Genomic DNA, 26,259 nt, shown 5'->3' with positions numbered 1-26,259 from the left:
GGAAATAATGTTGGCATGTTACCATCAGGAGGAGATGCAGGAGGAGCCATGATGAGGGAGATACAAAGAAGATGAAGAAAGACACGGGATCTTGAGGGAGAAAAGTATGCAAAAAATATAGACTCACAAGGATTGCACGAGTTCAAAGCAGTAACGAAAGCACATAGAGAAAGATCAACAGTAACCAAATTATAGTGATGAGAACACGACAACTGGATGCATTTGAACCCTCTCTAAAGCTGAGTAGTGTATCACGAAAGGAAAATACAGACCAAACACAACTGAAAATAGCCTAAAACCTGTCTCCCAATGTTGCACAAAAGCAAAAAGACAAAACGGAGATGCTGACCAAGAAAACAGTAGCTACATTAAATGCAGTTGTCCTGCAAGAAAATAGGTCGCCTCAACCGTTGTCCCCAAAACACAAGAAAAAGAGGGTTAGAAACAGGTCCCTAGCCCTGAAACATCCCATAAATCTGTGAACGCAAAGGGTAGACAGCAAAATGCTGAGAAAACAACAGAAAAAACAGGCTGAAAATTACTAGAGGATGGTCTCAAGGCTGTAAATCCGTCGCAGCAGTTAGAAACATGTCAAATCAGCAGAGGAAAAGTCAAAATGTAGACCTGAGACAATGTAAAACAACAACAAGAACTATGAGCTTGCAATTTGATACCATGTTAGAAGTGGATGTAGTGACGGAAGGGTGGAAAATTGTAGTAATAGATTGCTGAACACAAGAGAAAAAGGAAAAAGAAACACTGCAAAAGAAAAAAACACTCCACAAAGAACTTAGAAGCAAAGAGATACTTGGGAAATGGAATCCATATACCAAGATATAAGACAATACAGAACCATGTGAGTCACCTGTTGTGAAAGCACTAGCACTAGCACCTGCTCCTCTCCCTCACCAGAACTTGTCAAATAATGAATGATGGATGATGCATGATACCATCTGTGGTGGAGGAGCGCCTGAAATAAATAGGCAAAAATAATGCCATAAATGATGTTAGGTGGGTGGTGAGCATTAAATGCTGGTTGGCCAGCAATAAATACCATCAAAATGACAAGTAAACAATGCCCAAAATATCTAGAATGTGCCCAACCCTCTCTAGCATGCACGGATTCAACCATGAACTGACATATTTGCTAATAGCTTTCACTCGGGCTCTCATGAATTGACATATGTGGTAATAGCTTTCACTCGGGCTCTCATGAATTGACATATGTGGTAATAGCTTTCACTCGGGCTCGATCTTTCATCCAACCATTGGAGGTGGATCTTTGTAGAACCCTAATTTACAGCCACCTTGGGAAGGGTGTTGAGATTTGAAGGCTCTAGAAATGAATTTTTAGATCTAAAATCAGTGTATTTCAAGAGGGTTCAAGATGCTAATCAATCAACATTGAATTTGGAGCTAATTTATTTCCCAAGGAGCCTAGGTCAATTTCCTAGCAATCAAATCAAGGGGCGAATTGATTTGAAGGCTTGGTGGTCATGTATGGCAGCAAGAGGCACTTGGATTAGTGGAGGAGGTTGAAGAATCTCAGTTGTAACCCAGCCATTCGCAATACAAGTTAAAGAAGTACCACAAGGGGTGCCAAGTTTTTGGGCCAATAGGCTGTTTAATGTCCAAGACAAGATTAAGTGGTAACATTTGCATTTTTAGTTTATGTGAATTTTAGACTTGCTATAATTAGTGTTAAATTAGGTTATTTACCACCCTATCTGAGAAGGAAGGCTGTTTTCAATTGTGAGAGAGGGTGGTGGAGGTAGGGCATGCTAGCTTGATCCATATGCAGGTGCTATGAAGATATGGTAGGGTTTTCTCAGAGAAAACAAAAAGTGTATGTTTACAACTTAAACACAATAACTTAGACAAAAAATGCAAAAAGGCAAAGTAGAGAAGAAAGGTGATTTGGAAGTAAAGAATGAATGCTGTAAATAAATGAATGCGTGAAGAAGCTGCTCAAAGGCAGAGTTTCCTAAAAACCAATGACTCCAGAGAGTGGGCTGAGGGAGTAGTTGGAGAGTGACGCCCACTAGAGAGAGATTCTGAGGGCTGTAATGACCCATTGGAGCAGGCAGGCAGCAAAATGCAATCTGTAAGGTGTGTGTTGGGCTGATAGAGACCTCAAGGAACAAGGTGGCAACAATATGAGCAGACCTGGGCCAATATGCAGCTGTGCTAACACTCAAGGCTAATCAGGGCGGCAGCTAGGAAGAGCAGGTCTGATGCTGAAAACTGTTGCGGAGTCTATCCAGATTGAGCAGAGGGTGCAGTAGGAGCTGAAAATGCTGGAAAAACAGGTGGCAGTGATGGTGCAGCAGGTGATGTCAACATATGGACTGTAAACACAGCTGTGTAGAACCTCCAAAGGGCAGGGCAGCATTAATATACAGGTCACCTGGGGCTGGAGAGAGTGGCAGCAGTCAAATGAGGGCTGGACAGCCATGTGATGAAGTGGGCTGATGGTTGGAATGAATGGGATGACTTGTAAAACAAGGGATGCAAGTGACCTAGCGCACACTCTATTTATAAATGAGGAACCAACCAAAAATAGGGGAGTTTGGTTATGGGACACTGAAACACGTTGGATGCATTTGAGTTTTGGGGCTGTTTAATGAGCTAATGAAGGTGTAATGTGCGATGTGCCTTTTTTAGCGGTGTAGCAGGCCCTAATTGTGGCTTTCTACATGCATCAATGAAGTCTAGCACACTCAAATCTTGGAGCAGGTTTGCCTTTCAGGTTGATGATGCAAAGTGAGATATAGAGCAATCTTTGGTCCTTGTCTGATCCCACATGAGGGGACACTTTGGCAATTTGGTTGAAGGTGGAGAATCCATGGATAACATTTCTACATTTGGAGGTTATTGAGCCCTGTTCACACGATCTGTCTGATGCAGTGTTAATGGTCCAAAGACTTGTGAGTGGTGGCAGTCTAGAGTAGCAAACACATATAAATTTGCCACGTGGTAGCTAGTGACAGGCTGGAAAGTCCAAATAGCAGGAGTAGATAGTCATACAGCAGTAAATGCAGGGTGGACAGCAATGGATAGCAATTGCCAACAGTTGGGGAGGGCTGGACAGCAGGTGCCAATAGTAAACATCAGGTAACAACAACTTGAACTGTGATATTCTCCATGTGGGGTGTGGACGACAGAATTTTGGCATCAACAATCTTCAAAGATGAGATTAATGCTGGGTAATGGGCAGCATGCCTATTTATAGATGAATGGTTCCTCCCGAATTAGGGTTTAGCTTATGGGACATAGACACTCTCTTGGATTGCATTTCTTTTTAATAAAAGTTTGGTAATTTTGAGTTTTGGGGCTGTCAATAAGAGCTAATGAAGTTTAGAATGCATTTTTAGCTCAACAAGGCCAAGTAGCTTGATAATGACTTGATACAGACACCTGTTCTCGGAAAATTAGAACCCAAATTGATCTAAGGCATTGTAAAGGCATATGTCCAACAGATTGAGTGGTAAACTGATGGCTCCATGCGAACCAAAGAAAAGTACAATCATTGCGTTCTAACTCCACCTTGGTAGAAAAGATCTCCAAGGCTATTTAGAGGTGATGACTTGGTCAAGACATTTGCTACATTTACATATTTATAGAAAGTTTGGGCCTTTCCAAGTGGGTTTGTGCTTATGGGACATAGAAACTCTCTAGGATCACGTTTCTTTTAAATAAACTAGGTTTCTTCATTAATTAAGCAAGTTTTGGGGGGACTATTTAAGTAAAGCTAATGCATTTTTAGCTCAACATCCCCTCTCAGGCCCAACAACGGTGCAACGAGAAAAATCTTTTACCCCAAGGCCTCCCACTCCAAAGTAGCTAGAGCATTGGACAAAGGGTGCACGTGGTTGTCCAGTGGCCTACTAAGACTACAGAGGTGATAGTTATCTTACCAAGGGAGCCCAAGTGATCATCCCAGAGAGGATAGGGCATCAGACAAAGAGTGCACGTCGGCTGCCCAGTGGCTTACCAAGCCCTACAAAGGCTGATGGAATCAGCTATGGACTTCTCTTTTATTTTTTTCGTTTTGAATTTGGGAATTTGATAGGTTTAGTATTAAGTGTGGATTCAAATTAGTTATTTGACCTATTGAGTATCTGTTCCCTAAACGGAAGGATGATAAAGGATGGTCAGACCCAAGACCCTAAAAAAACAAGCAAACTATCGCTACCATTACTGGGTGTTAGTGAAGAAGGAAAATGGCTATGGGTATGGCAAATATGTGAAGCAAGCAAGACAAGCAAGCAAGCTAAGGAAAAACTGCCTTGGAGACTGCTATGGGTAATGCCACGAATATGGTGGTTCCAGAGTCGACCACTCCAAAAGACCGAAAAGGGATAAATGTGCATAGATGTATGTTTATGTGAATAGAATGCCAATGCATGGGGTAATGCAAAGGGCGAGATGTCATGCCCACACGAGATGCAATGCAACGGTGCCACTTGGATAGTTCTCTTGCAGGGGAATTGTTGACTTGCCCAAGCGCCCTTTTACAATCAGGTCATCCTGACAGTGCGGATGAAGTTACAAATGTCCATAATACAATAAATGATAAATGTCTTAAAAACTGTAAGTACCATCATTGTCATATCAAGAGTAGAAGCCGCCCCCTCTCAAACTGGAAGGAAAAGTAAGAGGGAAGCACCCTCTCCCTTCAAGTTAAAGAAGTGGGGGAGGGTGTACCCAAACCGATCCTGGGTAACAGGTACTAAAGAACCGGCTGGTTGAATGCTTGGTCAAAATATCTGCAAAGTTGTTGGATGTAGGCACAAACTCTAGGCGGATGGTGCCTAGCTCAACCTGCTCTCTGGAAAAATGGAAGTGGGCTCCCACATGCCGCATCTGTGGTGTAATGATCGGATTCCTCGCCAGTGCAATGGCACTCTGGTTGTCACAGTAGACAACGGTGGGAGAGTCGCATGGGAAATGAAGTGTTGTCAGTAAACTCCTCAGGTAGATGGCCTCGGCGGTGCCATCGAAGAGTTCGGTACTCAGCCTCAGTCGTGGAAGCCGCAACTCTCTCTTGCTTACGGCTTGACCAAGAAATGGGAAACGTGCCCAATGTAAAGAGTTACTCGCCATGAGAATGCCGGGTGTCGAGATCTCTTGTCCAATCAAAATCAGTGTACCCCTGCAAACATAAACGAGAACCATATGCCAGGCCATAAGAATAAGTACAACGTAAATAACGCAACACACGAAGACATGCAATGCAATGTGACATCCTAGGTGTTGTGAAATACTAACTGAGTAAGCTAAATCTGGCCTAGTGTGAATTAGTCAAAGAAGTTTCCCTACAACAGAGCGATAGGTGTGTGCATCGAAGGACTGTCCGAGGGTATTCTTTGACAAGTGGACAGTAGAATCAAGAGGCGTGGCCACTGGATGTGTCTGATCCGAAGTGTACTGTTCCACTAGCTGAAGTGCATACTTCTGCTGTGACAAAAAAATGCATCCCTTGAAATGAACCCTCCATCCCAAAAAAAATAAGACAACAAACCAAGGTCTGTCATCTCAAAAGTAGCATTAAGCTTTGCCTTGATGTCTGCTAGGGCAGTAGAATCTAAGCCTATGATGAGTAAGTCGTCAACATATAGCAGGATATAGTTGACCCCCTCTACAATAGATCAAACATATAAGTTCAGTCATAAGGGGTAGAATGGTATCCATGAGTTCGTAAGAACTCATTTATCCTATGGAACCAAGATCGTGGTGCTTGCTTCAATCCATAAAGAGCTTTCTGCAGCGGAATACCTTATCCCTCGGGTTCCTTGAAGGAAAGCCCAGTGGCTGCTTTACATAGACTTCCTCCTCCAAATAACCATTCAAGAAGGCACTCTTGACATCCATCTGATATATCGGCCAACCATGATCAGTGGCTTGTGCGAGAAGCAATAGGAAAGATGTCAACTGTGCAGTAGCAGCAAAGGTCTTTTCATAATTAATGCCATGCTTCTATCGAAACCCTTGCACAACAAGGCGAGTCTTATACTTATCTAAAGTCCCATTAGCTTTTAGCTCGGTTATGAGAATCCACTTTGTCTTGATGACTTTCTTGTGGCTTGGGGGATACACCAATATCCAAGTCTCATTTCTGTCAATACTCTCTAGCTCCTTCTCCATGGCCTCTCGCCATTGAGGGTGATGAAGAGCGTCCTGCCATATATCCGGCTTAGAATGCACTATATAATTAGCTGTAAATAGCGACGTAAATAAAGCATGAGAAGCAAACCAAGCAGATCTTCTAGGTTCCTCCAGAGTGGAATCCGATGGTAGGATCCCCGAATCCCGCATGGTCTGCTGGTACCAGCGAGGTAACGGGTCTCGTGGAGGGGGCTTGGGAGATGAAGAATGTACAAGAATGTCAGAAGCGGGAAGTAGACTAGGCTCAGTATGCACGATCTCCGATGATATGGAAGGAAAAATAGGATCGGTATCCTGTGCAAAGGATTGCACGATATTCCTCTCGTCAAAAAGGATGTCCCTCCTAACAATCCCCTTGTTTGTCCGAGGATCAAACAAACAATAGGCTTTTGCTTTGGAGGAATATCTGACAAAAATAAGGAGATCAGCTCGGGGAGTGAGCTTTTCTATCTTATCATAAGGTGTGTGTGTGTAGGCACGACACCTAAAGACTCCAAAGTGGGAAATGACAGGTTAAGAGCAAAAAAGTGCTTCATACGGGGTCTTTTGAAGAAGAGCCATAGTCGGGCATTGGTTGAGGATGTACACCGAAGTGTTAATAACCTCGACCCAAAAGCCAAAAAATGTCTCATACGGGGTCTTCCGAAGAAGAGTCGCAGTCGGGCACTGGTTGAGGATGTACACCGAAGTGTTACTAACCTCGATCCAAAGGCGCTCAGGAAGCTTTTCTATGAACAACATAGAGTGTGCCATTTCTATGATTATCCGGTTCCTACGCTCTACGACTCCATTCTGAGAGGGGGAGTTAGTAGAGGTGAGCTGCCGAGAGATGCAATGCTTCAATAGAAACTCAAAAAACTCGTGAGAGATAAACTCACCACCGCTATTACTCCTCATGCAACCAATACGATGACCAATTTGGTTATGAACCAACAATACCCATGCAGAAAAATATGTGAAAGCATTTGACTTATGCTTGAGAAAGTACATCCACATGTATCTAGAATGATCATCCACTATCAAAAAGAAGTACAGTGTACCATTTAAGGCGGCAGTGGATGTCAGCCCACAAAGATCAACATGAATCAATCTAAGAGACTCCTCAGTACGATGTGTAGACTGTTGAGGGAATGGGGTACAGCGTTGCTTTTCGAGCTAACAAGCTTTATAGACATTGCAAGCTAGTTTTAGGCAGGGAAGGCCCTCAACTAGCTAACGATGGGATAATTTATAAAGAGAGTCATAACCAAGATGCCCTAAGTAAAAGTGCCAAAGGCGCTTATTGTTCATAGGCTCCCAAGATGTGGCTAATGCTTGAAAGTTGTGGAACATTGAGTTCTCGGTTGTCGGCTCGGGGTTATAAAGTGAGTCATGTGGTAAAGGCCATTAGGCTGTGCCTCATTGCGAGCAATCACTAAACCTGTCTGAAAGTCAAAGATATCGACTGTGGTCACTGTAAAGAAAGCTACTGAACAGATAACAAGTTCACCCCAAGTTGGGGGACATGGTAAACATTGTCCAGTGAAGTAAGATCCGGACCCTTGTCAGTGGCAAAAGTGATACTACCTTGAGTTTGAATCTTGATCGAGGAGTTGTTTCCTACGTAGACCCGCCCAGTTGCAAGGGCTCAGGTGGGAAAAATGTTCTCTATAGGAGTCATACGATGTGTAGCTCCACTGTCCATGATTCAAACAGGAGCTGAAGTGCTCGGTTGTGACGAGTGGGCCTCTGCGGTAACCTTGTCGGGAGGCAACTCACAGATGTGGATGAGACTTGCATCTGATGTCTCTATGGAGACGATATGGGCCTCTACAGACCAGTCAGACAATCCCTCTGGAGTTGAGAATGTTGTCGATTGAGATGGCTAATTGGTGGCAGTATGAGTCTGACCTTTAAACTGCCCCTTGCCATCACCTTGCCTCCCCTGCTGGGGGTTACTCGACTGAGGGGCCGGGGTCTAAGATTTAGATTTGGGTGATGTGACTCTGGCCTTTGAGCAACACTTCTCGTCAAAATGACGAGCCTTTTGACAAAATGTTGACAGTATCTATTCTTTTTGGGTACAGTCTGCCACCCTTGTTTGAGTTGTGATTGGGAGTTTCCTTGTGATTCCCTAGATTGATTTTGAGTGGAGGTTTGATTTTGTTTGCCCTTCTCTTGTTGCCACTTGTGAGAATGAGCAATAAGAGCCCCCTTTGAGAAAGAGTTCATATGAAATTGATCGAACAACTGTGCGTAACACAACAACTAACACTCAAATTTGTAGAAAGTAGGCATGGTATGCTTTAAAACTATACCTTCCACAAAATTGATGTATTTCTTGGGAAGTTTGTTAAAAAACAATGTGACTTGATCATCAGAGAACTTGGGACCTTGTAGTGGAGAATTTGGCAAGAAGTTGTTGATACTCAGCCAACTTGATTTTCAAGTAATCCCGATTAGTGATTTTAAAGAGTTGGAGCTCATAGTCAAGATTTATATGACGGGTCCTATCCCGAGCTGCATAGCGGTCAATCAAGTATGCCCATCGCTTTGACGCTAAGTCAAAATGCTGAAGCTGAGAATGAAACTTAGGCAATAAGCCCTGCATGAGCTCGACAATAGTGGAGGCATTTCTAGCCTTCCATGAGCGGACAACCTTGTATGGAACAAGTGCAGGATCGGGTTGGGATTCCAACCCTTGCACAAGATCCCATAGGTTATGGGAATCAAGGACATGTCTCATCAAGTTCGACCAAGTGGTAAAGTTTGACCTGTTAAAACGAGTCTTATCATTGAAAGCATGCTTGGTAAAAGATAAGCTGAAACCATGAGGTGTCGGGAAAGTGGGATAAGATGGAGGTGGAGGGTAAGATAGTGGTGGTGGATGTGTGATAGGAAGAATGAGGGAAAAAAGATGGGTAGGCAGAAATAGGCTGGGAGTGTCTAGTGAGCGCCGATTGATATGGAGGCATTGGAACATGAATGTTTCCATAAGGTGCCGTTGGAGGTGGAGGAACTGGGACATGAAAGCCCTGTCCAAAGCGTGGTTGGGGCTTAGTAGAATGACTAGAAGGTCCACTAGGTAATGCTATAGAACCAAGCTGTGGTACCAACTGATCTACACTCGGGAGAGACTAGGGGGGATATCCAGGCTGCAATGATCCCGAAAGTGGTGAGAAGTAGGTGGAAGACAACCCGATGGAGGAAAGGATGAGGTCCTAAAGGCTGTGTCTATGTTTCCATAACCCCTGGTGTGGTGTGATGTGCAACATAGAGGTGTTTGATAGGGGAATATAAATGGTGTAAAAGGAAGTGGTAAAGCAACGGAAGAATGTGGTGGGATGGGTGGTTTTTGAATTTGTGATGTGAAAGGTGTAGATGTATTTTGTTCATTTTTACCATTTAATGATTGAAAATGAAATGATGATGATAATGATGCACCATGCAATGTAGAAATAGGAACACCATATTCATTCTGATTTTGAGAAGTAAATTGAAAAGAAGGAAGGTTAGAAGAAGATGTACTTGACTTTTTCTTATATTCCTCACCACGTGTGTTAACATACAAGAATTGGTCCTGAAGAGAACCTTTTCCGTAGTCAACTGATTGTACTCTATTTTCCTCATGATTTCTACCAGTATATTGCAAAGCAAACGAGGTAAAAGACGAAGGAACAAAATATGAATCTAAAGTACCTTGCATCGGAGTGGATGAAAAGGATGAAAGAATGGAACATACTCCGGATCTCTTTCTCCAACAGGGGGGCCCATCCCTAATGGAGGTCTTGTGCAATATCATCAGATTTATGCGCAACATCTAAAGAGAGAAATTCATGCATACCTTCATTGAGTAGCTTCTTTTGAAAGGCAATCCTTCGATTGAGCTCCTCAAATCTTCTTTCATCTATAGTCCATGATCACATGATATTCTTCAGTGGAAAGCTTGTATAGCCTTTCTTCCGTGTTGTTAGAAGTGTCTTCCACCATGTCGGAACATTGTGGAGCAAGCTGTTCTGCCCACTCTTGCTTGGTTCTTGGCATAGGTTGTTTTGGAGACTGAATTGGTGTTGATGTGTTCGAAGTCATTTGAACCTATTGTTGTTCTTTCTTCTTGCGGAGAGCTTTTAGATCAAAGGCCTAGGTTTCTCAGAGAGTACCAAGCTTTGATACCATGTGAAGAAACTCTCTTACACAGAAACACAAATAACAATCGTACGATTGTTATTTGTGTTTTTGTGTCATTGTATTTCTTTACAAGATTGGTTTCCTAATTTAATTGGTTATTTTACAAGTTTATAGGCGCCTAAGCCTTGATTTCTGGGCAGCCAGTTTCGGTTGACCTACTTCTCATAGGTCATTCCAAATTTTTGTCTATAAAGGGGAGGGGTGCGGAAAGGGGGGATCTGGCCACACACATGTACTTGCAGATTCTTGGTGTGAAGAGGAGCTTGTGGAGAGTGTGAGCGAGTGCTCAACCGGTGTACTCCTTGATTCTGATAGTGGATACTTGTTCCTATTTACTTGTCTTTTTGTTTCATGTCTATATGTTGTGTGTTGTTTTCTTTCATTTTTTTCTGCCTTGTATTGCTTTTCTAAGATGGTATAAAATGTTCAGGTTGCTTGAAGGAGTTGTTCCCTAGATTGTGATGGGGATGATGTTTCTTAGTTTTCTTGGTTGGCTGTGTGACATGTATATCTGCATGCAACCTGTGTTTCATGTCTTGAGGCTTGCAGTTAGTAGGTGGCATTGTGATTTGACATGCCTTGGGGAATCCACTAGTGTTAGCAGTTGCAGGTTTGATGTTTTTGTTCATAGGCAGATGGTGTGATCTTTTTTTCTTTGGAGTTGGTTGTGATGGTTCACTTGCAGTTTATTGTGATGTTTTTTTAACTATGCAATTGGTTGGTGTGGTTGTGCTCTATTGGAGGAATGTTGGTGTCACAACAAGCTATCCATGGAGTTTGTGGCTAAAACTGGGGAATGGCAGCTAGTTTGAGTAAATCTTGACTTCAGAGAGGGTTTTTGCCATTGGACTTCTTCTTCATGGTGCTTTCCTACCAAGGTGCATCTAGCAAGAGTGCACGTTGTTGGAGTATTGATGGTGTATGTTGGGTATTCTTGTTCTTTGGCTGCTCACTTATGCTGTGAGAAAGGGTATTGAAGTGGTCATTTAGCAGGTTATGGGTGCCCAAGCCCAAATCCAGGGGTGGCTTACTTTTGAGTTTTGGCTGATTGAAATGGTGCTACGAGCAATGATTCTCTTGGGAATCTTTGGGACATTACCCATGCACATCATTGGAATGGAAGGTATTAAATGGACCCTCCATGAATTGGGTTTTAGCTTCTGCAGCCATCCCATTTGGAGATGCCTTGTGGTGCGAGGGGAAAGCTAGAGTTCGGTGAGTGATTAACTGTGGGCAATACTAAGAAATAGGAAGGTTGCAGCTTCCTAAGTTGTGGATACATCTCCATTGACTGCACATGAAATGATGGTTTGAGAGATGATTCTTACGGGAGCATGGGAAGAATGGCCATCAGGATGTAGCCCATGCATGTGCTCAGAATCGGGAGACATCAAACACATGCTTTCGATGAATGGGGTTTGCAGCAATTTCATTCAGATATGCTTCATGAGAAACAATCAGGGGAAAGATAGGGTTGCAGGAGTGTGGAAGTGTTTGTGGTGAGAGAGAGCATTACTGAGAGGAGTTTTGGAGAAATAAAACCAACACTCCAACCCCTTCAAGCTGCATGCCAGGAAGCTTACTGCCAGCTCATGCATACATGTTTGCAACCATCACTGCAATTGCATTTGGCAACCATAGGCTGCATGCCAAAGGACCATTTATGCAAGTATGTGACACTATTGAATTGGGCAGTGTGCCAAGTTGAGCGATGTGCTGATGGCGATGGTGAGCACTAGTACCATGCACTCAATTCTCCTATTTTTCAGCATAACTTAACCAAACAAAGTTAAATTTAAACTCCATTGTCGTGCTTGGTGAAGGCTTTCTGCCATGACCGTGGAGTTGCAGTACCTTGAGGCCCCTTTCATTGATGCAACTATAAGGAGATTGAACATGGCTGCTTTGAAGGCATCAGTTTGCAGCAACTAATAATCATTCCAAGCATGAGTACTGGACGAGTATCCACTTCCCTTGCTAGTAGCCTCCAATACCACCCTATTCAAGAGGAAAGTGAACCCTCAGGTTTTGGACCATCATGATCTTGTGACCTTCGAGTGTTTTGTGCAAGGTGTTAGCAGATTAGTCAGCTCAAGGGTGAGTCTGTGCTGCAAAGGCTGTGGCCTTTTCATAGTATTTTTCCTGGCATTTTCTGGTGCCCTTTTTAGGGCTAGGGAGTGTTAAATGCTGGCCGACTGCATTTATTGCTCCCCCCATTTTATGCCTATATATTGCTAGGGCTCCTCCTCTTCTTTTGTACTTCAGCCATCATTTGTGGATTCTTCTAAGGAGAGAGGAGCCGGTGCCAAGGTACCCACACAGCCAGTGACTCATTGTTGTATGCTGCTGTCTTGTGTTCGATATGGATTTCGTTTCCCGGGCATACATTTGAGTTCTCATCTATATTTGTGTTTATTCTTGTCTTGTGTTTCAGCAGTTTATTTCAGCATGTTGTTTATGCTTCCATTGCTGCACCACTTCTGACATGATATCAGTTTTCAGGTTTTGTATTTTTGCTGTATTTTATTGCTGTTTTCAGGTCTGATTTACCCCTTTGCTGCCCTAGCGACTACTGCCAACCTGATTGCACCAGATTTTGGCTTTCATACTTTGCGTTTTGATCAGCATATGCATCGCCTGCCTGTCCAACTCCTCTTGCTACCTGTGTTTTCCTCATCAGGCTGCTAGCGACAGTTCCCTACACCTGTTTAGGCAGTATGCAGCCTGCGTTTTGCTATTTACACCACGATTTTGGGCTGGGCGAGTGGCAGAACAGACCGTTTTTGCTGTTTATAGCAGATTTCCACTGCTTTTTTGACTTTGTGCACCAGATTTTGGCTTATTTTGATCAGTTTTTGGGTTATACTGTATATGAACTCTTGCTTTTTGCAGTCTGTGCTCGTGGTTTGGCTGTGTTCCTTCTCCCAATCCCTTCTTTTCTCTACTTCTTTTCTAAATCCTCTCTAGATGGCTCCTCCATGCACATCCATTGATGACAAGCTCCATGGACCTGATTATTACACGTGGAGTGCGGTGATGAAGGCTTGGTTTATTCAAAAGCGGTTATGGTGCATGGTTAACGGAGCTACGGCACGTCCTCGACAATCTTCTCCTGTTCCATCTGATTTTGATGAAGATAACCATGAGGAGGCTGTGCTTACATGGGATTCGGATGATGCCCGTGCTTATTCTCGGCGTTACTTCGGTGTATTTCCAAAGAAGTCCTATCAGCAGTCACCTCCTGAATGAGAGCTTCAAATGTATGGTCGAAGTTACAGTTGATGTATGAGGCTCCTTTCACCATGCGGGTCGTTACTCTCTATGGCCAGCTCGAGCAAAACTGAAGTTTGAATCCAAAGATATGACTCAATCCTTCCTACTTCGTGTTACCCAACTCCAGGACCAACTTTGTACTATGTAATCTGCCCTATCAGAGACACATCTTGTTGGTACGGTACTCTACAAGCTTCCTTGAGAATTTGATGGAGTGGGAAATGCTTTACGGGCGCAGGCATCTGCGACTCCTGTCAGTTTTCTTCACATGTCCCCCATGCTACTTCAGCATGAGGCTACTTTGCGACTACAGGGGAGGCTTTCGTCACATTATGGAGGTTCAGATGGGGCTTTTGCAGCTTCAGAGAGGGGTTCGTAGACGAAGAAGTTGAAGGCCCAGTGTTATCACTGTGGCAAGAAATGTCATTTAAGGAAGGATTGCAAAGAGTTAGCGGCTTCCAGGAAGAACTAGGAGCAGAAGACGATGCGGGATGCAGCCTCCTCCGATGAGTCATTTGCTTGAGATTCTGATCCCCATTCTCCCACCAAGGGGAAGTCCAAGGCGTGGAAGGGATCCTCTTCTTCGGATCGTGGGGAGGGCTTAGTGGCCCTTTCCTCAGTTGCTTTCTAGTGGTGGTGATGCGGACATCCCTCACGACTCTCCAGTGCTAGAGAGGGAGTGTGAGAGCGTGGTGAGATGGGGCAGTCGTGCCTCATCTATATGTCTATACAGATGCAGACAATCTAGAGAGGGACATCTTTGACGCATCGACCGAAGTCTGGCAGGTACACATCTTGGAGCTAGGATTGCCATCCAGGTTCATGATGGATTGGTTACTGGACAGAGAGCGGGAGGCTTTCGTCTGGAGCCCATATGAGGGGATGCTTTGGCGGTTTTGGCCGAAGGCGGGGATTCCATGGTCACATGTTCAGAGACATGTTTGGCAGATTGGTCTTGTATGTCCTGAGTGACATAGGTGGCATAACACAGAGAGCTGCTATGATTCTTCTCTATTTTCAGGTGGTGGTGTTATGCTCGACATCGACGTCAGATACTCTCCGAGGCATCTTGGTGGTGGGCTAGCCACTCATTGCTTGGATATCCATGGTTCTTCTGGTGGTTCTATGTTGTATAGTTTATGATACTCCATCATTGTACTATTGTATTGTATCAGATCACTCCTGATCTGAGAGAGGGTGTTAGCAGATTAGTCAGCTGAAGGGTGAGTCTGTGCTGCAGAGGCTGTGGCCTTTTTATAGTAATTTTTCTTACATTTTTTGGTGCCCTTTTTAGGGCTAGGGAGCATTTAATGCTGGTCGACGAGATTAAATGCTCGCCGACTGCATTTATTGCTCCCCCCATTTTATGCCTATATATTGCTAGGGCTCCTCCTCGTCTTCTGTACTTCAGCCATCATTTGTGGGTTCTTCTGAGGAGAGGAGCCGGTGTCAAGGTACCCACACAGCTAGTGTTTCACTATTGTATGCTGCTGTCTCGTGTTCGATATGGATTCGGTTTCCCGTGCATACATCTGAGTTCTCATCTGTATTTGTGTTTATTCTTGTCTTGTGTTTCAGCAGTTTATTTCAGCATGTTGTTTATGCTTCCATTGCTGCAACACTTCTGACATGGTAACAGTTTTCAGGTTTTGTGTCTTTGCTGTATTTTATTGCTGTTTTCAGGACTGGTTTACCCCTCTGCTGCCCTAGCGACTGCTGTCAACCTGATTGCACCAGATTTTGGCTTTCATACTTTGCGTTTTAATCAGTATATGCATCGCCTGCCTGTCCAACACCTCTTGCTGCCTGTGTTTTCCTCATCAGGCTGCTGGCGACAGTTCCCTACACCTGTTTAGGCAGTATGCAGCCTACGTTTTGCTATTTACAGCATGATTTTGGGCTGGGCGATTGACAGAATAGACGGTTTTTGCTGTTTCTAGCAGATTTCCACTGTTTTTTTGACTTTGTGCAACAGATTTTGGCTTATTTTGATCATTTTTTGGGTTATACTATATGTGAACTCTGGCTTTTTGCAGTCCGTGCTTGTGGTTTGGCTGTGTTCCTTCTCCCAATCCCTTCTTTTCTCTACTTCTTTTCTTAATCCTCTCCAGATGGCTCCTCCATGCACATCCACTGATGACAAGCTCTATGGACCTAATTATTACATGCGGAGTACGGTGATGAAGGCTCGGTTTATTCAGAAGCGGTTATGGTACCCTTGGTTAACTGAGCTATGGCACGTCCTCGACAACCTTCTCCTATTCCATCTGATTTTGATGAAGACAACCATGAGGAGATTGTGCTTACATGGGATTCAGATGATGCTCGTGCTTATTCGGCGTTACTTCGGTGTATTTCCAAAGAAGTCCTATTGGTGGTCACCTCCTGTACGATAGCTTCAGATGTATGGTCGAAGTTGCAGTTGATGTACGAGGCTTCTTTCACCATGCGGGCTGTTACTCTCTATGGCCAGCTCTAGCAAAACTGATCTTTGAATCCAAAGATACGATTCAATCCTTCCTACTTCGTATTACCCAACTCCAGGACCAACTTTGTACTATGGAGTGTGCCCTATCAGAGGCACATCTTGTTGGTACGGTACTCTACAAGCTTCCTTCGAGAATTTGATGGAGTGGCGAATGCTTTACGGGCGCAAACATCTAGGACTCATGTCGGTTTTCTTCACATGTCCTCCATGCTACTTGAGCACGAGGCTACTTTGCGACTACAGGGGAGGCTTTTGTCACATTATGGAGGTTCAGGTGAGGATTTTGGAGCTTCAGAGAGGGGTTTGCAGATGAAGAAGTCGAAGGCCCAGTGTTATCACTGTGGCAAGAAAGGTCATTTAAGGAAGGACTGCAAAGAGTTAGTGACTTCCAAGAAGAACTAGGAGCAGAAGAGGAAGCGGGATGCGACCTCCTCCGACGAGTCATCTGCTTCAGATCCTGATCCTGATCCTGATCCTCCCGCCAAGGTGAAGTCCAAGGGGCGGAAGGGATCCTTTTCTTTGGATCGTGGGAAGGGCTTAGTGCCCCCTTCCTCAGTTGCTCTCTAGTGGTGGTGATGCGGACATCCCTCACAACTCTCCAGTGCCAGAGAGGGAGTGTGAGGGGGTGGTGAGATGTGGCAGCCGTGCCTCATCTATATGTCTATACAGATGCACACGATCCAGAGAGGGAAATGCCTGACGTATTGACCGAAGTCTGGGATGTATAAATCTTGGAGCTAGGATTGCCATCCAGGTCATGATGGACTGGTTACTTGTCAGAGAGCGGGAGGCTTTCGTCTGGAGCCCAGATGAGGGGACACTTCGGCAGTTTTGGCCGAAGGCGGGGATTCCATGTTCACATGTTCAGAGACATGTTTGGCAGATTGGTCTTGTATGTCCTGAGTGACATAGGTGGCATAACACAGAGAGCTGCTATGATTCTTCTCTATTTTCAGGTGGTGGTGTTATGCTCGACATCGACGTCAGATACTCTCCGAGGCATCTTGGTGGTGGGCTAGCCACTCATTGCTTGGATATCCATGGCTCTTCTAGTGGTTCTATGTTGTATAGTTTATGATACTCCATCATTGTACTATTGTATTGTATCAGATCACTCCTGATCTGAGAGAGGGTGTTAGCAGATTAGTCAGCTGAAGGGTGAGTCTGTGCTGCAGAGGCTGTGGCCTTTTTATAGTAATTTTTCTTACATTTTTTGGTGCCCTTTTTAGGGCTAGGGAGCATTTAATGCTGGCCGACGAGATTAAATGCTCGCCGACTGCATTTATTGCTCCCCCCATTTTATGCCTATATATTGCTAGGGCTCCTCCTCGTCTTCTGTACTTCAGCCATCATTTGTGGGTTCTTCTGAGGAGAGGAGCCGGTGTCAAGGTACCCACACAGCTAGTGTTTCACTATTGTATGCTGCTGTCTCGTGTTCGATATGGATTCGGTTTCCCGTGCATACATCTGAGTTCTCATCTGTATTTGTGTTTATTCTTGTCTTGTGTTTCAGCAGTTTATTTCAGCATGTTGTTTTGCTTCCATTGCTGCACCTCTTTTGACATGGTATTAGTTTTCAGGTTTTGTTTTTCTGCTGTGTTTTGTTGCTGTTTTCAGCAGTGATTTACCCCTCTGCTGCCCTAGCGACTGTTGTCAACCTGATTGCACCAAATTTTGGCTTTCATACTCTGCTTTTTGATCAGCATATGCATTGCCTGCCTGTCCAACACCTCTTGCTGCCTGTGTTTTCCTCCTCAGGCTGCTGGCGACAGTTCCCTATACCTATTTAGGCAGTGTGCAGCCTGTGTTTTGCTATTTACAGCACGATTTTGGGCTGGGCTACTGGCAGAATAGACGGTTTTTGCTGTTTCTAGCAGATTTCCACTGTTTTTTTGACTTTGTGCAACAGATTTTGGCTTATTTTGATCAGTTTTTGGGTTATATTGTATATGAACTCTTGCTTTTTGCAGTCTGTGCTCGTGGTTTGGTTGTGTTCCTTCTCCCAATCCCTTCTTTTCTCTACTTCTTTTCTAAATCCTCTCCAGATGGCTCCTTGATGTACATCCACTCATGACAAGCTCCATGGACTTGATTATTACACGTGGAGTGCGGTGATGAAGGCTTGGTTTATTTAGAAGCGGTTATGGTATGTGGTTAATGGAGCGATGGCACGTCCTTGACAACCTTCTTCGGTTCCATCTGATTTTGATGAAGACAACCATGAGGAGGCTGTGCTTACATGGGATTCGGATGATGCCCATGCTTGTTCGGCATTACTTTGGTGTATTTTCAAAGAAGTCCTACGGGCGGTCGCCTCTTGTACAATAGCTTCAGATGTATGGTTGAAGTTACAGTTGATGTACGAGGCACCTTCCACCATGTGGGCCGTTACTCTCTATGGCCAGCTCCAGCAAAACTGAAGTTTGAATCCAAAGATACGATTCAATCCTTTGTACTTCGTGTTACCCAACTCCAAGACCAACTTCGTACTATGCAGTCTGCCCTATCAGAGGCACATCTTGTTGGTACGGTACTCTACAAGCTTCCTTGGGAATTTGATGGAGTGGGGAATGCTTTACGGGCGCAGACATCTACGACTCCTATCAGTTTTCTTTACATGTTCTCCATGCTACTTCAGCATGAGGCTACTTTGCGACTATAGGGGAGGCTTTCGTCACATTATGGAGGTTCAGGTGAGGCTTTTGCAGCTTCAGAGAGGGGTTCGCAGACGAAGAAGTCGAAGGCCTAGTGTTATCACTGTGGCAAGAAATGTCATTTAAGGATGGATTGCAAAGAGTTAGCGGCTTCTAGGAAGAACCAAGAGCAGAAGACGAAGCGGGATGTGGCCTCCTCCGACGAGTCATGTGCTTGAGATTTTGATCCCGATCCTCCCACCAAGGGGAAGTCCAAGGCGCGGAAGGGATCCTCTTCTTCGGATCGTGGGGAGGGCTTAGTGGTCCCTTCCTCAATTGCTTTCTAGTGGTGGTGATGCGGACATCCCTCACGACTCTCTAGTGCCAGAGAGGGAGTGTGAGAGGGTGGTGAGATGGGGCAGCCGTGCCTCATCTATATGTCTATACAGATGCAAACAATCCAGAGAGGAACATCTTTGACGCATCGACCAAAGTCTGGCAGGTACACATCCTGGAGCTTGGATTGCCATCCAGGTTCATGATGGACTGGTTACTTGACAGAGAGTGGGAGGTTTTCGTCTGGAGCCCAGATGAGGGGACGCTTTGGCAGTTTTGGCCGAAGGCGGGGATTCCATGGTCACATGTTTAGAGACATGTTTGGCAGATTGGTCTTGTATGTCCTGAGTGACATAGGTGACATAACACAGAGAGCTGCTAGGATTCTTCTCTATTTTCAGGGGGTGGCGTTATGCTCGACATCGACGTCAGATACTCTCCGAGGCATCTTGGTGGTGGGCTGGCCACTCACTGCTTGGATATCCATGGTTCTTCTGGTGGTTCTATGTTGTATAGTTTATGATACTCCATCATTGTACTATTGTATTGTATCAGATCACCCCTGATCTGAGAGAGGGTGTTAGCAGATTAGTCAGCTGAAGGGTGAGTCTGTGTTGCAGAGGCTGTGGCCTTTTTATAGTAATTTTTCTTGCATTTTCTGGTGCCCTTTTTAGGGCTAGGGAGCATTTAATGCTGGCCGAGTGCATTTATTGCTCCCCCCATTTTATGCCTATATATTGCTAGGGCTACTCCTCATCTTCTGTACTTCAGCCATTATTTGTGGATCCTTCTGAGGAGAGGAGCTGGTGCCAAGGTACCCACACAGCTAGTGTTTCACTATTGTATGCTGCTGTTTCGTGTTCGATATGGATTCCGTTTCCCGGGCATACATCTGAGTTCTCATTTGTATTTGTGTTTATTCTTGTCTTGTGTTTCAGCAGTTTATTTCAGCATGTTGTTTATGCTTCCATTGCTGCACCACTTCTGACACAAGGCACATGGTAGAGAGCAAGTTTTTGTGCTGATACCAATGAGATGTTTGTATAGATCCAACTTGCCTACATGACATGACACAAACCATTCAAGCATAGAAAGAAACATAGTATAGGCATGGACATGAAACTCAGCTCCCAACCATATTGCTAGATTCACCTAGTAGCCATAGAGCTAAATACGTTCATCCCCTAGAGCTGGCACAAGACAACCTATTGGACCAAGCTCCCATTGCAAGGCCGGATAGCATGTCATCAGTTCATAGTGTTTCAATGTATGGATTGAGATGCCCAAGAGCCTAGATTCCAAGTGGGTGGTCACACCCATTGTGGTACAAAAAGCCCTTGATTCCTTTATATTGGACTACATGACCATCCTAGCCTTTAGGGCATGCTCATACTACAAGACTGCTTAAACGTCCTAGAGTTAGGGTGCATTCACACATACCAACCTAACAGTCACCGGTCAATGACCAATGGTGCAGGTGCCCATCCAAGATGTCCAAATGTGTAACATTATTCCTCATTATCTCTGAAGTCCATTGTTATGTTTGGATTTTCTGTAGAAAGCAAGCTGTTTTAATCATAACCGTAAGTGCTGTTTCTTTCCTTCATGTTTGCTTTTACTGTTGAAATTTTATTGAGAGAAGAACAAATTGATAGTTGATCTAGTCATCATTGCTAATATTGGTTGGGTTGTTTCATCAAGGTCCAACTGTGTGAAAAAATTAAGAAAAGGAAGATGAAACACTCTTGTCATTGAACCAGATCTTCTGGCAACCCTTAAGAACACACTTTTAGACTGTTTGATTTATAAACCAACAAGGTTGTCTTGATTCAGCTACTTGTCAAGTATTGCTACAACATCCAACTCAACAAGAATCCTTCTCATTACTAGTGTGAGAGAATTACAGATCATTAGAAATGACCCTTGCTTCAATGGTACATGTCACTTCTGATGTGGATTGCTTGAGCTTACTTGAGACTGCTGAGCTTACTTGATTCACTTGTAGCACATTTTATGTGCCTTTGTTTTAAGCCAGCCTTCTGGTTTGATATGATTGAGCTTATTGGTTTGAAAAACTCGTCGTGATTCCATCTCTCTTAAATAATTGACAGATCATGATGTATCCAGTATGCATTATGGGTATCAATTTTCTCATGATGTTTCCAGTACTTTTAAGATCATGAACATTTTTGATATAGTCATTGTTATCATCCTACAATTTGGCTTCTGATTGTTTATGAGTGTTTTGCCATTGGCAGATACAATATTCCCCAGCTTGCCAAGAAGTTCAAGGTTTATGCCATGGATCTTCTAGGATTTGGATGGAGTGATAAAGCATTGATTGACTACAGTCCCACTGTTTGGAAAGATCAAGTTGCAGACTTCATCAGGGATGTGGTCAAAGATAAGGCTGTTCTTGTGGGAAATAGGTGAGATATGAGATTAACTGAAAATTTTTTAAACGATCTTGAAAGGAAAGTACATTAACAATAACAAACTTGTAAAGGAAACTAAATTGTAATGAAGGAGAAGTTGAAACCAGCCTTCAACATTTGAAAGGGCAGTAACTAACAAAGTGTCACATACAACATTTTAGGACTACTGAATCAGAAAGCAAAGAGAACACAATGAAACTAGATTGCTACTGTTCAAAGACACCCAACACCAGATTGGACCCCAAACCTTAACACCCCTTACAGTGTTTAATCTATTGAAGAAGCTTGATAACAAAGAATAACAGGCAAGCTGTCCCTTACTGTTAGTTTTTCAGCACTGCATACTGGTGAATATCTCTCATTCTTGACCAAAATTTTCCTTAGGCCTCACTGTTCTACTTTTGCAAGAGAATCAAAAGTCACTTAACATGCAGCCTGGATCTTACCATATTCACCTCAATGCCAATCCTATTCACATCACTGCCTATTCTATTCACCTCAATGCCAATCCTTGCTCTTTCCAGGACAAAAAATTCCCTTCTGCAGTAGTTCATCAGCTAGAAGAGAGAGGATCCATTCCATCAGCCAATGGCGTGTCCGCTTAGAACACCAATGTGTCTTTCGGGATCAGCAATGTGATCAATAGATTAGTAAATGCGATGATAATCCCTAATTGTCAGAGTCCTGGGTCAAACTGCCAAAAATGGCAGCAATGAAGAAAACATCAGCCCTTTCTTTTTCCAGAAAATCAACAGCTCTTTTTGTTGGCCAAAAAAAAAAAAAACTGATATCTGTTGATTTTTTAAAATGAAGCCAGTTTAACAGTAAAAGAAATCTCTCATTTTCATTTGAAAAAATGAAACTATGTTAAGAAGTAAAAGAAACTTTTCTCTATTTAAAAAACAGGGAGATATTTCCATGTGGCTGGCTGTGGGATCTGCTTTTGTTTTGCACAGCTTTTCCATTGCTTTGACAGCTTTTTAATTACAATGCAATGTATGACTGAATTCATCGAACATATTATTATTGTTTGAACAATAAAAACTGCTGTGTTCAGAGATTAAGGGCCAAGTTCATGAGCATGAGGTATTGTTCTCTTTGTACAGAAGTTGCAATGTGCATTTTGTGAACTTATATGAAATCCCCCTAACTCACACCTCTCTGTGACTAGGAGCAAGCACGGTGGACTATCTCCTAGGGCTCTTATCCCTCATTCCTGACATACAGTCTTTCAGAGTGTCCCCTTGTCCACTAGCACCGGCAGCCGACCATGCCTACCTACAAACATGATGTGATCCCTCTAGCGAGTAGCCACTCGAGATTCCCTAGATACCACTTCACTAGATTGACAATGAGTGCTTACTTGGATCATCTCTATTGGAGCTTGTAGGAGATGGATTCCCACATACCCCTGGTGGATTTTACAGCACAACTTGTCGGAGCACTTCACATCTCAACTGCCATGTATTTCCTCCACACACACACACACCCCCATTTCAGCCCTCTAGGCAAGAATGTCCCATAGAATAGGTGGTAATGACGCGGAGTGCAAGGAAACTCGTCTTTGTCTCCAACAAGATGAAGCACGAGGACCTACACACATAACTAGACATGCTCCATCTTTCGCCACCTAGAGCGATGGAAAAAGAAGGCATTTCTATCGAGATTGGAGCATGAGTTTTACTAGCTATTCTTGGGACAGGATAGCAAGGAGGCATGGAAGGCATTCTAGGAGCCTCAAGCCCATACATCCATCACTTCCCTAGACATGTGGCATGCATATGCTACCTCACCATATCAAGTACATGGGCAACCCCCATTGCCTTGACCACCAGAGGATAGACCTACATCATCTATCTTTTTCAATATAGAGAGGGTTTGCGACACCATTGATAGACTCTAGAATGTGTTGGGGTTAAAGGCGCCTCCGCCTAGCCGCCCGTGTATTACTACACTGACAGTCACCGCCACTGCACACTACAGGTGGCGGGCGCCCGTCACCGTCACTTTATTCTTTATTCTTTTAGTGACAATTTGAATAAAGGAAGGTCCGGTCACACATTGTGATTGTTGGAGTTCCAATTTCTTGTCTCTCTCTTTCTTGCTCTTGCTCTTCCGCCATAGCTCTCGCGTGCAAGCTTCCATCCGTCTCACCTTTCAATTGGTATTAGAGCTCGGCTTCCTGACTCTTGAGCTTGGCTCGTGGCATTCTTAGCTTCCCATCGACTCCCCACTCGCATTGGGTCTCCTTCCCGGCAGCCATAGCTCATTCTCTTGAGCTCCCATCACTCCTTGGCTTCCCGAGCTTCTTCCCGGCCTATTGAGGCACCATCAGGGCATTGACATTGAACTATTGCTTTATTATTTCAGAGATTTATTTCAGTCCACATGTCTAGGTAAACAGGGCAGTCATCATTGAAGCTTCCAATCTTCATATCTCTTTGCCACTGGTTGTGGGTTGCTAGAGGCTTGTTCCAAGGCCTCTTTGGCTCATGTTTGAGCCCTCCAATCTCTCCAGACCTGCTACGTGGACCAGTAGGAGCAGCAGCATCATCACGCTGATTTGCGCTTGATTCTGGACAGATCTCATTTAGCCATACACTAGTTACAGGGGCTCTAGCTCCAGCTTGGCATTAAGCACTTGTTTGGGCTCCATTTCAGGCTTTTTGCACATGTATTTATACTTGGCATTGATCCTTTGAGATTAGGCATTGGTTTGGTGGTTGAAAACAGTGTTTCAGGATTGTTATAAACAGTCTACAGACATTTGGTGCTAGTGCTACATTCACAGTTTATGCCTATGCTTGTTTGGGCATGACTACATAACCGGTTTGATGTCTATTGCATCCCGATTAATTAGGGGATTGAAGTTACATGTCATGCTATGATTTTGGCCTGATTGTGGGGCTGGAAATACACAGTTTATAACAGTAAATGCATGCTGAATACTCTTGGGCTGAATCTATCTTTCATGCTTTGACATATGCCTATTGGTTCCGGGTGCATGTCTTGGGTTATGCTATGATGTGAGCTTATTTCAGCCCGCACTTATTGATATCGGTTTATGCTTGACAGTGGTCAGTGCTTTGACAGTTATATGCTCTTTAGGTACATGCTTACCTGACACCTACAGCTTGATGCATTTGTCTTGGCATAGTATACCATGTACTTGTTGAGATTTAGTGCTCTTTGAAGACACGGCTTGGATTCTCATTTGCTATTTCAGAATTTTGTATTGGATGTCATTTTGGTTGTCAGAGATCTTTATTGGGATGTATATCTTGCTCATGGATGCTACCTATAGTTGCTTTGTAGCCGTCGTGCTCTTGGGATGCCATTGAGGCATTGTCTTGGTTACCTGTCTTTGGTACTTTGACTTGGTTTGATTGAGCTGTTGAGCTCGTTTATCCGCCTTTTGTGCCGGTGGGAGCATCTTGTATGCTTGACCGACATTGAGCAGGAGGTTTATGCTATTTGAGCATTTTGCAGATACTTGAGACTTTGGGATCTCTTACACTTAAATGTTGCATGGTTCATACACTCATATCTTAGAGTTGCTTTTGACCTGAGCTTGGGCTTTGCACTCTTGTGTAGTCAGGTCTTGCCAGTGTTATGTATACTTTGCCCTACTGTCCAGGGGGTATGCCTACTCACTGACGGATACTTTGGTGACATGTCTGGGTGTTTGCTCAGGGTCTTGATGACTGTTTGGTGCTGATTTATGCCTGTTTATGACTGGTCATGTCTTGGCTGTTATTTATTGACTTGGTGCAGTGATTTGGTCAGCAATTGACTCTCACAGTACCTTGCTGTCATTTATTACAGCAAGCATATAACGCCGGACTGACATGGATTTTTCATGCTGAAATATTCTGAAATGATGTACTTTCACTAGTACTTGGTGGACAACAGCTTTGGTTATACTTTTCTCGCCATTTTCTCTCGATTTTGGTGATTTTTTGGACATTTTCTGTAGTAAACAGCAAGCAGTTTTGAACTGTCTGCAGTCTTCTAGCCTGCATTATGGCGAGTTTGTTCATTGATCATGCTATTTTCAACATCACTAAGCTTGATGGTACGAATTACTCTTATTGGAAGAGCCAGATTTGGCAGGTGTTGGTGCAGAAATCGCAAACCAAACCATTGAGGATGAGCGGATAGCCGCCTGGAACTATGCCAGATGAGGAATGGTTTGAGCTTGATGAGTTATGCAAGTCCACTATTGTATTATCTCTCATAGAACAGGTTCATTACAATGTATTTGAGGAAGAACAGAGTGCATGGCAGTTGTGAGATAAAATCAAGAATCTCTATGACAAGAAAAGTCCAACGAGTCAAATGTATTGACTGAAGCAGCTTATGGATCTGCGCATGAAGAAGAATGTGACTCTGTCTGCTCACTTGAGCCAGTTCCATGCTATACTCAAAAACTTGACTTTGCAGGACATCACTTTTGTAGAGGATGTCACTCATTTTTTCTTACTTGGTACTCTTAATGAGTCATGGGATGTATTTCGCACTGCATTATGTGTCTCTGTTGCTATCTTGAAATTATCTAATGTTGAGAGTGTTCTTTTGTAGGAAGAGGTTAACCGTAAGAATTTGGATGCCTCTCGTGTGTTGCATGCTATGACAGTTAGAGGCAGGAATGATGGATATGGAAAGCATGGTAGTGGCAGTGGTTGTGGATGGGATTCTCAGAAATCTCGGTCCAAGTCTCGTGAGAAGTCACGTAGCAAATCCTGTTGCAGGAATGCAG

At 43.8% G+C, this 26,259-nt stretch overlaps 1 protein-coding gene across 1 annotated transcript in view; it reads left to right on the top strand.

Annotated features, from left to right (window-relative positions):
* LOC148027815 (alpha/beta-Hydrolases superfamily protein) overlaps positions 1–26,259 on the top strand; it is a 79,782-nt gene that overhangs the window by 18,506 nt on the left and 35,017 nt on the right. The window contains exon 4 of the mRNA XM_087689518.1: positions 21,324–21,494. Within this exon, the coding sequence (XP_087545644.1) occupies positions 21,324–21,494 (171 nt within the window). The remainder of the gene's footprint in view (positions 1–21,323; positions 21,495–26,259) is intronic.

The sequence above is a fragment of the Lygodium microphyllum genome, chromosome 12 (genome assembly GCF_053477565.2).
Source record: "Lygodium microphyllum isolate KBCC chromosome 12, Lygodium_microphyllum_v1.1.10, whole genome shotgun sequence".
Lineage (NCBI taxonomy): Eukaryota > Viridiplantae > Streptophyta > Polypodiopsida > Schizaeales > Lygodiaceae > Lygodium > Lygodium microphyllum.
This window is presented reverse-complemented; position numbering and strand designations above follow the sequence as displayed.